This window comes from Ochotona curzoniae, unplaced genomic scaffold (genome assembly GCF_017591425.1).
Source record: "Ochotona curzoniae isolate NIBS_2020 unplaced genomic scaffold, NIBS_Ocur_1.0 contig_2294, whole genome shotgun sequence".
NCBI lineage: Eukaryota > Metazoa > Chordata > Mammalia > Lagomorpha > Ochotonidae > Ochotona > Ochotona curzoniae.
Genome location: NW_024465405.1, coordinates 6288074 through 6302243, shown reverse-complemented (window position 1 = coordinate 6302243; position 14170 = coordinate 6288074). Strand labels below are relative to the sequence as shown.

General features: G+C 54.2%; 1 protein-coding gene across 1 annotated transcript in view; it reads right to left on the bottom strand.

Moving 5' to 3' along the window:
* Window positions 1-14170, bottom strand: part of FARP2 (FERM, ARH/RhoGEF and pleckstrin domain protein 2) — a 68837-nt gene that overhangs the window by 7718 nt on the left and 46949 nt on the right. The window contains exons 14-18 of the mRNA XM_040972395.1: window positions 5119-5294; window positions 4364-4453; window positions 3568-3701; window positions 2498-2564; window positions 1034-1271 (exon numbers count right to left, since the gene is read on the bottom strand). Of these exons, the coding sequence (XP_040828329.1) occupies window positions 1034-1271; window positions 2498-2564; window positions 3568-3701; window positions 4364-4453; window positions 5119-5294 (705 nt within the window). The remainder of the gene's footprint in view (window positions 1-1033; window positions 1272-2497; window positions 2565-3567; window positions 3702-4363; window positions 4454-5118; window positions 5295-14170) is intronic.

Sequence of the window (14170 nt, the reverse complement as noted above, 5' to 3'; positions counted from 1 at the left end):
GGGCTCTGGCCTGCATAACCTTTTGGGCTGCCCTTTCCTGCCATCTTTCCAGTAGCATTGTGCTTTAGGGGTTGGTATTGTGGTGCAGCAGTTTAAGCTGCCACCTCATTGCTGGCATCCCATATGAGCATCAGTTCAAGTCCTGGCTGCTCCACTTCTGATCCTGCTCCCTGATACTGTACTCAGGAAAGCAGAAGACGGCCCAAATGTTGGACTCCTGGCACCCACAAGCACTCCAATGGTGTTCCAGGCTCCTGGCTTCAGACTGGCCATTTGGGGAATGAACCAGTAAAGGACGATCCCTTTCTCTGTATCTCAACTCAGTAAATACATCTTTAAAAAGTGTCAGAGAGAAGAAGAGGAAGAGATCTTCTGTCTGCTGGCTAACCTCACAGATGGCTGCAATCTGTGAGGCCAGGGCCAAGGCGAAGCAGGAACTGGGAGCTCTAGTCTCAGCTATCCACATGGGAGTCATAGTCCATTTCTTGCTGCCTCTCAGGCACGTTGGCAGGCAGACAGACTGGAAGTGGAACAGCTGGAATGGGTAATCCTGTATGGGATGTAGCATTGCAGGCAGTAGCAGTCTAACCCATGGCACCACAGCACCAACGCCAACATACAAGAAAACGGCTGACACCATGAGAGCCCCTGTGCTTCTTGCACCTGTGGGTATCTGTGAGAAGTGCTGGGGGTGTTCACTTGAAACCTTTAATGCAGGCTCCTTGACTGGGCTAGCATGGCCCAGGCTCTGCTGTGCTTCAGAGCCAAGCCCTCCAGGACACAAAGGCCAAGGCAGCAGGTCATAGTGAGAATGGCAGCTCTCAAATGCACTTGTAGGGGACCCAGGCAGCACGCCACCTATTGTGACCCCTGTGGGAGGTTATATCTTCCTGTGCCTTCAGATCTGTAGCTGAGAAGGGCCTTGCCCTCACATGGTGGAAAGGACAGGTTCCACTCTGTTGTGGCCTGGGACCTGCTTTCCATGGCCACTGATCAGTACACTGTCAAGGTAACAGATCCATGTTGTACTCACCATGGCAGTCAGCGTAGTCATGATGCCCAGGTGGGTAGTGCTCACACAGCCGGCTCAGCAGCAGACGCAGGTGCACCAGCCGCTGGCTAGGCTTCAGCAGGAATGCGTTGAGAGGCAGGTAGCAGACTTTCTGGAGCTCAAACTCCTTGTAAACTGCCTCCAGCTTCTTAGAGCACTGGGTGGCCTTTTCCAGTTCCGTCAGGACCTCATCATGCTTTTGGAAGTAGCTGATAAACTCCTGTGGTCGCACCAAAAGAAGGTTTAGGTGAGATGTGACAGAGGTGGTCCCAGGGACAGAATGTCCCATCTGCAGACCCCAGCAGAGCCCAATGGCCATCGGGCCTGGGAGGTGGAGGTGTCCTGCACCATGTGACCTCTACCCGACCTGTGGCTTCTTCCAGTGTCAGCCACCACCATGCTCTTCATGGACCCATCTGCTGCTCACCTGGTTGAGTGGACCAGAGCTGGGAGGGGCCTCACATCTCAAAGGGACACAGTGAGGGAGTGCTAGGCCAGGGCAACAGACCACACTGAAGCCCAGCGGGGCTGTATTCTGGAGTGGGGCAGCAGTCTGTTGACCAGTCATGGACATGGTATGACCATGCCTACATTCATGTAACACATTAAGGATCGTGTGCATGTGAGATCTGAGAGTAAAGCCTATGTGTTAAACAAGTCCCGACCTCTATAAGGAGTGAGAACAGTGAAGATGCTGTGGGGCCTTGTGCCAAGGGGGACTGTTCTGGAGAGTATGGATGGCCCTGAGAGGCCCAGGTTCAGGAAAAGGTTGTACCTTCAAAGGGAACCCTTTTCTCCCCAACACGTGGTGAGGGTCCAACACCTGCTTATGAGGGAAACACTCCTGGCTCAGCAGGGAGCCTGTCCTTGGGGGAGCCTGTCTCGTGGAAGCCTATCTGGGAGAGCCTGTAGGGACATGGGGAGCCTGTCCAAAGGGAAGCTTGTCCAGGTGGCATTGTTTCTAGAGTGCACCTGTCGGCAGTGTTGGGGAAGCTTTCCTGAGGGGAAGCTGTCTGCAGGAGTTTGAGGGGAACTTGTTCACAGGGAACCTCTCTCAGGCAACCTGACTTCGGGTGTATAACACGTGTCTGGGGAGCTCCACCTGAGAGGAGTGGATTCAGAGCGGAACCTGTCTTGAAGGGAACCCGTTGCAGGAGTGTTGTCCTGAAGGCGATGGCTAGTTAGGAAAAGCTGTTCTGAGGAGCTGCAGAGGCAGAGTTGGCTCTAAAAACACTATTCTGTCAAATGCTTTTTTTTTTTGATCAAACACCTTACAGGAACTTCTGAGGGTGGCTGTTCCTCCTGTCGGGAGGAACACTGTGTGTGACCGGGGAGGGGCAGGCATTCCTAGGGGACTCACATGAACCTGTGTGGAAGTAAGTCTGCTCTCTAGATTGTCACCTTGTGTATTCATGCCAGTTCTGTTGCCACACAGACCTGTCCTACCTGTAACTGACGCATGTTCCTGAGCAAGATGTCCCCTAATCGCTGGTGAGCACCAAAGGGTCCTTCCCTGAGGAAATGAGAACAGAGGCTGCTGGGAACACCCTGGTTTGCCAATAGCATAACCAGCATCGACAAGGTACTCTGAGGTGGATGACCCCATATCATAACCTGAATTGAATTAAAACATTATTCCAAGTTTGGCATTTCCTAAAAATGGTGATAACCACAGGGCAGAACACGGCTTGGGAAGCCCGTGTCTTGTTTCCACGTATCTGTGACTGAGTCCCGTCTTGGCTCCCATCCAGCTTCCTGCCGATGCACCTGTGAGGCAGTGGATGATGGTCCAAGCACTTGGGTCCCTGCCACCAACGTGGAAGACCCAGACGCAGTCCCTGGTTCCTGACTTTGGCCTGGCCCAGACATGGCTATTGCAGGGACCGAGGGGATAAATCACTGGATGGAAGATGTTTGCCTGTCATTCTGCCTTTCAATGAAAAAGTTAAAGCAAGATGACAACATTAGACAAAAATAATTCACGCACTTTTAGCCTGCTGCTTTCCTTTTCTGGAACAAGACATACAGAGGTGAGTACAGATTCATACCTCTCCCACAGGGTTCAAATACACTGATGAATACTGGTTCCTGTGAATTCATTTGTTATTCTGGTTTATTTAAAAAGTTTCTAAATTTGAAAGACAGATTTATGGAGAGGAGGGAGAGGGAGAGAGGGAGAAAGAGAGAATCCTCCATCTGCTGGTTTATTCTCTACATGGCCATAATGACCAGAGCTGAGCTGACTCCAAGGCAGGAGCTTCCCCCAGGTCTGCCACGTGTGTGCTGACGGCTAAGGACTTGAGTCATCCTCTGCTGCTTTCACAGTCATAAGCAGGGAGCTGGATCCAAGCTGGAGCAGCTGGGATTTAAATTGGTATCCATAGGGATGCTGGCATCACAGATGGAAGCTTAGTCAGCTATACCACCTTGGGTGCCACTATGGCACTATGGCATCCAAGGTGCCAGCCCTGTTAGTATTTCTGAAGCTGGAAGGACCCCAGTGTCCGTGGTGTTACCAGAGTGCCAGGCGCTGCTCCACCTCCTGCAGGAAGGCCCTATGGAACTCGTAGACAGGGTCCATGTTGGAGAAGAGCAGGGTCATTAGGGTTGTGGGCACAGTCTTCTCCTTGGCCAAGGCGCTGCGGAACCACTGTGAGAAGACCCAGAGGTCACACTGCCCCTCAGGGCCTGTGATCAGTGGCACTGCCGAGGGGGATGGCTCAGTCAGCACCCTCAATCCCCAGGGGGATGGCTCAGTCAGCACCCTCAATCCCCAGGGGGATGGCTCAGTCAGCACCCTCAATCCCCAGGGGGATGGCTCAGTCAGCACCCTCAATCCCCAGGGGGGTGGCTCAGTCAGCACCCTCAATCCCCAGGGGGGTGGCTCAGTCAGCACCCTCAATCCCCAGGGGGGTGGCTCAGTCAACACCCTCAATCCCCAGGGGGATGGCTCAGTCAGCACCCTCAATCCCCAGGGGGATGGCTCAGTCAGTACCCTCAATCCCCAGGGGGGTGGCTCAGTCAGCACCCTCAATCCCCAGGGGGGTGGCTCAGTCAACACCCTCAATCCCCAGGGGGATGGCTCAGTCAGTACCAGTCATTCACCCTCCTCAATGACTGCTCAGTTTTGAAGTGTCACAGGGACACTGGATCTCAATGTTCTGACCTTAGGCTTAAAACACATTTAGAAGGTTTATGGAAGTATGTGTCATGAAAAACAAAACAACAAAAGAACAACTATACAAAGTATCCCTTAACTGCGGGATGCCCTCTGCTGTGTTGTCGGGACAGGGCCTGGGCCTGTGCTCATACCACAGTGATGACTTCAAGATCCTTGAGGTGAGTGCGCTCTGTGGCGAGCAGCTCCTTGGCTATGAAGTAGGTCTTGTCTTCTGGCAGGCGCTGGAAGAAGCAGAGTGGCTGTTAGCAGGCGGCTGAGGGGCACAGAGGGTACTGTGCTCAGTTGTCACCATCAGGGCTTATAGTAGAAGCAAGGACACAGAGCAGACCAGGACTACTTCCCTAGGTCCTGTGTTGTGTTCTATAGAGAGAAGAACTGTGGCCCAGAACCACTCCTGGCTCTGAGATGAAATCACTGTCCCAGTTCTGTGACAGACACTGTCAGCTGAGTGCACATTGAACCTGCTGAAGATGGCTGAAGCAGCCCATGTGACCACCCCTGCCACACACCAGGTGGTAGCTGAGCCTCCTGGGCATGTAGGGGTCTCTGCCCCCACCCCCTCCCTGCTCCAGGGTGCTACCCAAGGTTCACAAAGACAACACAACTCTTCCATGTCCTGGACTCCTTGATGGAGTTCCTGCTCTCTCCTGAGTAGCTCACGGTCATTCACTGAATCACAGCCTGTGTCCACTGAGCACACATCTGTGGGATACACTGACCCAGCGCCTGGGATGTTCTGGGTCCCTGCTTGTTCAAAGCGGAAGGCAGGAGAAGCTCCTGGTTGGCCCCTGCCCACCCTAGCATCCAGACTGGCTAAGGAAACTGCTCCCTCAGCTGTCTGGTCGGGGACTTGGGGTGGCCCTGGGGCAGGCAAGGAGATACCCACCTTGTGCTTTGGCTCCTCCTCATTGTCCAAGCCGGCTCCAGCGTTGCTAAGGGCAGGGCTCAGGAGAGGGGATGAGCCCTGCTCAGCAGAGCCCAGAGTCCCCTGAAATGTGGGGCTCAGGCCCAGCTGGCTCTTCTGGCTGGAGCGAGAAGGCAGAGGACTGTCCGTGGAAAGGCCTGGGAACAAATGGGGCAGGTAGGGTGCGAAGTGAGAATGTCGTCTCCCCCACCTCCCCTACCACCGTCCCCAGCCTCTGCAGCATGCGCTACCCAGTCCACAGCCCCAGGTTCCTTTTTGCTCTAGCCATATGTAACTGTGCCGAGCAACAGCAGGCATCACAGCAGAGCTCAGTTGATGAGGCTGCTCTTTGGTTCCTTCACTTTTAGTAGTGAGGGTGTTATTTTGATTTTAATATAGCAGGTTTTTTTCCTTCTTAAATCAATGCTTGCTTTTTAATAGACAGGCACAAATGATGAGAGATATTTCAATACACAACACATAATAAAGAAATGTCCTTAGGTTTTTATCTCTCCAAGATTGGCAATACAGTGCCAAATTTTCAAGACACCTTGATAATGGTCTTGGGAGAAATTTACCTGTAGTTCAAAAGCCTCCAGGACTAGCACACTCTGATGGTTCTAACTGCCTAATGCCTTAGCCCCTAAACTGACTAGTCACTTCGCAATGCTGGGAGAGAGCAATGCACCTGCACCTCGTCACCACACCCCATCTGCACAGAGGGACCCACGCCTCTTCACCACACCCCATCTGCACGGAGCAGGGCCTTCTCACATCCAAACTTGGCATATTGAACCCTAAACACATCCAGGTGAGCAGGTTCATGTACAGGCAGCTCCTGGCTCCTGAGCCCAGGCCAGGCAGCAGCATGGCACTCTGGGATGGGCAGGGAGGAGTCCTGATTGTCACACTGACAAATGATTCAGGCTGCGGTTGGTGTCACCACAGCAAAGTGCATCTCTGAAATCCTCACCAGAGACACTTCAGACATGCAGGAACACAAAGAGATTACATATGCCTTTATACACTCATTGAGTCTGCAAAACAACCTCAAAATCACCATTGCCTCCTATTCCACTCAGTGCCACATGGGCTTGTGCCCAGCCCTGCCCCTGGGGGTCAGGTACACGTAGCTAGGCACAGTCAGAATTAGAGAAAAATTCAACCCTTCACAGCTCTGTTGAAAGCAGCTCACCACAGCACCTCACAGGTCACCACAGCACCTCACAGGTCACCTGCTGGCCACCGGCTGTGTTTCTCAGCAGCAGCAGAGATGAAACTGGGTAAGCAGCATGGTGAACCTCACTGCCCTGCTGGGGCTGGCAGCGGTGCCAGCCATTGTGGGAGTGATGGCAACACCAAGTGAGCAGTGTACATCTTACTACACAGCCTTTTTATCAGCACCCCCAGGGAAGGGACCCCCTAACAACACAGCCTCTGTCCCCACAGGAAGGGACCCCCTAACAACACGACCTCATTCCCCCACAGGAAAGGCTCCCCCAATCACACACCCTCAGCCCCCACAGGAAGGGACCCCCTAACAACACAGCCTCTGTCCCCACAGGAAGGGACCCCGTAACAACACGCCCTCATTCCCCCACAGGAAAGGCTCTCCCAATCACACACCCTCAGCCCCCACAGGAAGGGACCCTTAATTACACAGCCTCAGTCCCCACAGGAAGGGACCCCCTAACAACATGGACTCAGCCATCAGGGAAGGGACCCCCTAACAACACAGCCTCAGTCCCCACAGGAAAGGCTCCCCTGATCACTCACTCTCAGCCCTCACAAGAAGCGACCTTCCTGCCTGCATAAAAACTGAATGTAATGATCGGAGTAAAAAATACCCAGATTTGCCACAAATGTCTCACTTAAATCTGTCAGAGAGAACCCTGCACGACACACCCACTTCACACAGGGTAGGCATCTAGCTCAGCTGTTCAGACTCCCGTGTTCCACACTTGAGTGCCTGGGTTTGTGTCCGAGTTCCTGCTCCTGACCCCAGCTCCCAGCTAATGCAAACCCAAGTGGGCAGCTGGTGATGGCTCACGTGTGGACCCTGCTGCCCAAGTGGGAGATGCAAGCTGTGTCCTAGTTCCTGGCTTTGGCCTGGCTCATCCTGGCTGTTGCAGGCGTTTGGAAAGTAAGCCAGCAGATGGCAATTCTGTCTCCTCAATACAATTATGCAAACACAGATGTTACTGTAGGGAGAAAGTGTGTCACTGTTCTGGATGGAGGCTGCTGGCCAGGTCCATGGCACGGCTGATGAATGGGAGGCCACTGGCCAGGCCCACGGCACGGCTGATGGACGGGAGACCTGGGCAGGCCTTGATCCCTGCCCTGAGTCCTCAGCACAGTGCTCCAAGCAGGGAGACAGTGAGCTGTGGGGGCTCTCTGGTCAATGAAGTTGATGCATCCTCGGGGTCCCCTGCCTGGATCATCTTTGACCCTGAGATCATACCTGGTAACATATGGCCACAAGGCACATACCTGAAGAATTCTACGAATGCCTGAGAAGCCCAGCCCCTGCCACACCCCAGGTAAGATCCCTCAGGCTGGATGGGCAGGGCCAGAATCCCAGAATCCAGCTGGAGAGGCTGGGAGCCACACCCACTGGGTCCGCACAGAGCAGGCCTCCTAGGGAAGGGCAGCCTGGGAGAAGCGCTCTGGGGCTGACATTCTCTAGAGTCCCTGGAGAGCCAATGCTCTCCTTTCTCCCACGAACGTGGCCCTCCTGGCAGCTTCTTGATTTAGCTTTGACACTGGCAGCATCCATTCCATTGTTTCTGAACCACACCTTTAAAATCGATGCTCGCATGCTTGCCTTCAGTTTTTTCTCTGAAGCACAAAAGACGGCAAAAGACAAATGAAATGTTTGGAAAATGCAAACTTGATTTTATTTCACATCTCTCAATTCTAGTGGTCCTTGTCAACAGCTGCCTGGGCTGGTATTGTAGTGCAGTGCGGTAAGTTGCACTTTGCGATGCTGGAGTCTTGGAGTGCTAGTTCAAGTCCTTGGCTGCTTTGCTTGAGCTCCAGCTTGCTACTAACATACCTGGGACGGCAGCAGGTGCTCTATGTGGGGACCTGGATGGAGCATCTGCTTTTTGGCTGCAGCCTGTTGCTATGGCCATCTGGGGAAGGGATCAGTGGAAGGAAGGTCTCTCCCCATTCCCAGCCCCCTCATGCTCTGCCTTTAGAATAAATAACTAAAAAGCTTGCCCTGGTGGAAGAAGAATCAGCTTCTGCCTGGGAAAGTCCAGGGGAGGCTAAAGCTGACTTGAGCTAGAGTGGCAAGAAACAGAAGTTCTGGCCGCAGTGATGGATTATTAAGCCCAGGAGAGAAGGAAGAACCCAGATTGTCCAAGCCAGGCAGATGAGTCAGCAGTTTGCTTTATGGCTTCACTACTGAAATGGGATTTCACAGGAACTTTCATGCAAAATCCAGCTCAAAACCAGAAGTAGAGCAGGGGATACTTGGTGTGGTGGGTAAGATGCCCACACCCCACATCCAATACTCGGCTCCAGTCTGGCTCCAGTGCCCGACTCCAGCTTCCTGCTGACGCTCATCAAGGAGGCAGTGCTGACACTCACTCGTGTGGGAGGCATGCGGGGTTTCTGGCTCCTGACTTCAGCCTGAGCCGTTGTAAACACTTGAGGAATCAACCAAAGGATGAATGCTCTGTCTCCCCGAAAAAAAAAAGAAAAAGTAGGTGGCAGTGGGGGAGGGATAGAAGCCTGCATAAGTGTATCTCTCATGGTGTGTGGAATGCTCACTTCGCATGGCAGGACTGGAGGCAAGAACGATGAGCTGGCCCAGAGCCCTCTGTGTGCAGAGGTGAGCTGTGCCGGGCAGGGAGCCGGAGGAGAGCTGTAGGGGTGTTCCCGAGGAGTACTGCTGCTCCCGCTCTTGTGAATAATCCAGACCTTGTTCTTATTAGGAATAGGCACACCAGCTGAGGCATGAGCCTCGGACCGGCGTCTGGCTCCTCTGGGTAGGAGCCCCTGGACAGCTGAGAGTCTGGACTCTGAGACACCTGTGATTAACTGGGGCGAGATCCCAGAAACCAAGAGCAGTCTGTGGGAGGAGGTCCCCAGACAAACCACGAGAGCCGACAGTTCACACACACACGGCCACCTCCTCTTCCTCACGTCAACACACAGGTGTGAGGAGAGCTGACAGTTCACACACACACACACGCGCACGCGCACACACACACACACACACACACACACACGGCTGCCGCCTCCTCACATCAGCCTCAGCTCATAAGAATGAGGAGAGCAAGAACTGACATGTTTCTTTCTCTCTCTCAATTTCTCTCTCTACACACACACACACACACACACACACACACGGCCACCTCCTCTTCCTCACGTCAACACACAGGTGTGAGGAGGAGAGCCGACAGTTCACACACACACGGCCACCTCCTCTTCCTCACGTCAACACACAGGTGTGAGGAGAGCTGACAGTTCACACACGCGCACGCGCACACACACACACACACACACACACACACACACACACACACGGCTGCCGCCTCCTCACATCAGCTCATAAGGATGAGGAGAGCAAGAGCTGACATGTTTCTTTCTCTCTCTCAATTTCTCTCTCTACACACACACACACACACACACACACACACACAGCCTCCTCCTCTTCCTTAAATCAGCACACAATGAGGAGAGAAATGTTCCCAGAGCTTTTTGAGGTAAAGGTTGAACCACTTACGTCCAACACTTGTGTGAGCCGTAGGTTCCAGGAGATGGGCGAGAGATCCCATCTCTGCGCCCTTGGTCGTGTGCGTGGTGGTCACAGGTGCTGCATGCCAAATGGGCCTGCTGCCAACGGTCTCATCAGCCACTCCCCAGGAATCACTGGCTACTCACACACAGGGTGCCAGGGGCTCTGAAGTTCCAGGGGCCACCCACTGCTCTCCCAGAAGGACATGGTTCCTGTGCCTAGAGAAGAAGGTGGGAAGTGTTTTTCACACTGGTGGACAGCCCCACGCAGGCATCAGGAAACCTTCTTGGTCAAGCTGACAGCTGCATTTTCAAGCTACAGTAAAGACCTATCCAGAATCTGAGTGACCCCTACACTTAGGTGCGGCAAGGGCCCCCACTGCCCAGGTACTGCCCTTTGCCTGCATAGAACCAGGAAGCCAGCAGCAACACAGGGAACAATCTGCACCCTGGCTCCCTGCTCCCCACAGACTGTGGCTGCGAGGGCAGAAGGCTCTGGAACACAGCTAGGACTGACCCCATGTCTGAACCAACCAGCGAGTATCACGGCCTCTGCTGCCAGGAGCCTGGATGAGTAAGATGCCCATGAAGACAGAGGAGCCCAACAGAGTCCCCCAAGGCAGGGTGAAGCGGGCAGATGGTCTCCAACAGAAGACCCAAGTGCTGGAGCATGCATAGGGAAAAGCTAAAAAGCTTGTGTGAAACTGATGGCAAGTATTTCCTTATTTTATTGAATAAACAAAAATTCTAGATTAGTACAAAATTGCAAATTTACAAATGGCGATATCAGTGGAAAACAATCATAGTACCACAAACTACACAAGAAGGCTCCTTTAGAGAATCAGTAAATCCAAATGTATAGGGTACTCCCAGCCCACTTTCTCCTGCCTTCCTAGCACAGTGTGGTCTAGTGCCAGACAGGGTCCTGTAGGCGAGGTGGCCACATGATGGGGGAGAGACCCCACAGTGCCCGTGTGTACCCCAGACATGTGAGAGTAGCGCTGCGTATGTGGTAGTCAGATGTCCATGGGTGTGAGAGGAACATGAGTACACTCAGAGCCACATCCTGGAAGGGCACAGAACCCTCACAATGCATGGTAAAACTGGCACCAAAGGGCATGCAACAGCTGGGGCACATGTGATGTGACATGTTGTGACCAACAGTAGGTGTGTGGCAGCACCACTGCTCCTGGTGGCTACGGGACAACATGGGAGTTTGCACTTTTTTTTTTTTTTTAAGAAAACTGTTTATTTGAGAGGCAAAGTTAGTAAGAAAAGTGGGGAGAGAGGGGAAAGCTCTCACTCACTGGTTCAATCCCTGAATGGCCACAACAGCTGGGGTTGGGCCAGGACAAGGCCAGGTTTCCCACATGGGTGCAGGGACCCAAGTACTCAGGCCATCCTCTGCTGCTTTCCCAGGTGCATTAGCAGGGGGCTGGAGGGGAAGTGGAGCAGCTGGGACTTGACCCCACACCCAGTGGGCATGGCAGGTGCTGCCAAAAACCACTGTGCACAAGGCTGGTCCTGGAGCACCCGCTCTAGCTGTGCTATGACAGTTTTAAGGCTTTTTGGTGCCCACTGCTTGATGATTAGTGGTAAGTAAACCACATGTGCTAGCTGGATCAGACATGCCTAGCATAACCTGACACAGCACACTACGGTTTGTTCTAGCACACAAGGTTAGTGCAGTTGATTTTGTTAACACATTCAGAAACACTGCGATAAAGGCCAGGGGTTTGGGAAGACATGAGAATGGCCTGGGTGTCCACTACAATAAGACAGGCTACCCCGAGCAGGGTGGTCACTCGTGGTGGACGTCACGGGTCCAACAGGTGCAGCCTGCTGCAGGACCACATCACCCATGTGCATGCGTGCCTGTGCCATGTGTGTTACGGTGGCTGCAGGCAGAGCCCAGGAGTTGTGAACTTGAAGGTTCCAACTCCAGGTATGTTACTGGATCCAAAAGCCAACCCACACTCTCAGGTGACATGTTAGCCCACACACCCTTGGGAGGCGGACTACACAGAGCAGGGACCCAGACCAGTCTGCAGCTCTGTGGCATCTGGGTGTGCCAGGAAGCCCTGCCATGCAGGCACCTGGCCTTCAGGTCAGCGGCCTTGGCTCAGACCAGGTGCTGAGAGCAGATGGGCTCATGGCCAGGAGTGCTGCCCCTGGGCTGTCCATCCTCTCACACTGGCTCACAGAAGCTCTCGCGTAGGGACAGGGCATAGCATGAGTCGTTATCTGGTTAAGAATAAGCTCTAGCAAATGCTGTGGGGAGCAGCCGCAAAGTTCACGGCTGCCGCAGCGAGCACTTAGGCCAACGCCTGCTGGAGGTGGCAGGGTCCGAGCCACTCACATGGCAGCCTTGGGCTAAGCTCCTGGCTCCTGGCTCTGTTTACCCACTCCAGGTGTTGTGAACATCTGGGCAGCGAACCAGCGGATTCTCTGTTTCTCAAACAACTGCAACAGGAATAATTATACTGTGCTCCAAATGTCTCCAGGATGGGCCACAATCTTAACCCTTCATACCCTCACCAGTGCCGAGTGGAGATGGGGGATGTCAGGGTCTGTGTGGGTGGCTCTGCCCCATGTAAGAGTTGAAACATGGGCTTGGGTCGGGGGGCACCCAGGCGAGGGCCCTAGAACCTGGGCAGCTGCGCCCTAGCTCTGGCCACAGGTCCCAGGCACGGAGGGGAGCAGGCAGCACGGAGGCTCTGTCTGAGCAGATTTCTGGCATGTGATGGCACTGTAGCGTTGAGCCTGCTGACCACATCTGTGGGTTCCGTGTCTCCCAGACCTCAGGGCTCTCAAGAGCAGGTCAGTGGGCCAGCAGAACCCAAACCCCAGAGACAATGGAGAGGGCAAACGGTGTGGGTGGCGAACTCTCTGAGCAACCAGCTAACATGTCACTTCCATGACAGAAACCCAAAACAGAGCCTTCCCCACAGGTTACTGGGGCCCATGATTCCCACAAAACATGCTGGCCACACAGAGGCATAAGCCCCTTTCATGGAGAAGTCTTCAAAAGCACTGGTTGTTAACCCCAGCCTGACACAAACTCACGCTGGAGTTACCATCAAGCTCCTCCACCACAGACGTACGGCAGCTGCTGGGGGCCATGGGGCTCAGGGTTATGGGGGAGCAGGTGTGACTGAGCCACTGCAAGACAAGCCACCAGATGGCCGGGGAGGGTGAGTGGACAGGCATGCAGTATGGTTAATTCCAGCATCCTGTGGAGCCCAGCCGTCATGTGGGAGGACTACAGCCCTGCCAGCTCATGGTCACTGGGGCACATGGCCTGTGCAGGCCCCAACCAACCTGCAGCAGAGATCAGGACGGCTTCCCGTGAGTGCAGATGCATGCCTCTGCAGGCGCCATCACTCCAGCTGGGCACATCAGATCCCAGCCGCAGGTGCTAGGCTGCAGGGCAGTGCTCCCCTACTGGCCCCTGTGCCATAAGCACCACAGTGCACTGACACAGCCGGTGGGGTCACACCTGCCCGTCTGCCCACGTGACCTCCCACCACCTGAGACTGAGCCATCTCATGGTGACCACAGGTGGATGCACTATTCCTAGCTCTTGCACACCAGGGGATTCTGTGAACTGACAGCTGTGTCCTGCACAACACCTCCAGGACCAGTGTCTGCCCAGTTCAGCGCCACTCCACGCCTGCTACCCCACGGCCATCTCTGGGCCTCCAGCAGACACGGCACATAGTGGCCAGCAGATCGGGCAACACAGCCACCTGACAGCAATGGCAGGCATAGCACACGTCCACCAGAGATCAACCATGACATTGAAAACGAACAGCACCAGTGTCCATGTGGACCAAAGCACATTCAACACGAAACAAAAATAAACAACCCACAGCAGCCACAGACGAGCCATGCTCATCCCTGGTCAGATGCTCAGGAAAGTCCAAGGAACCAGGGGTCAGAGGGAAATGGAGCATCTACTGTGCATGCTCAGGCCATGCTCCAGGCCCAGCCCTGACACCTGGGGAAGCACGGGGTCAGGATGACTGTCTGTCTGTCTGCTCTGCTACAGTCAAGTTCCTCGACTTGCTCTGAAAATCAGGAGAGACTGGAGTGCCCCCTGTGCATGTGAAAGGGTTGCTGAAGAACAGGCTCACATCCAGGGGGTCCTCGGCCCCTGAGTCCCAGGAGTCGGTGTCCGTGCCACTGGAGCCCTCGGCTGTGGTCGGGGCACAGCTGAGCTGCTCTAACTGGTCGATGATGTCAGACAAATGCAAGGCCGAGCTGGACTCGGAGCGCACTGAGCAGG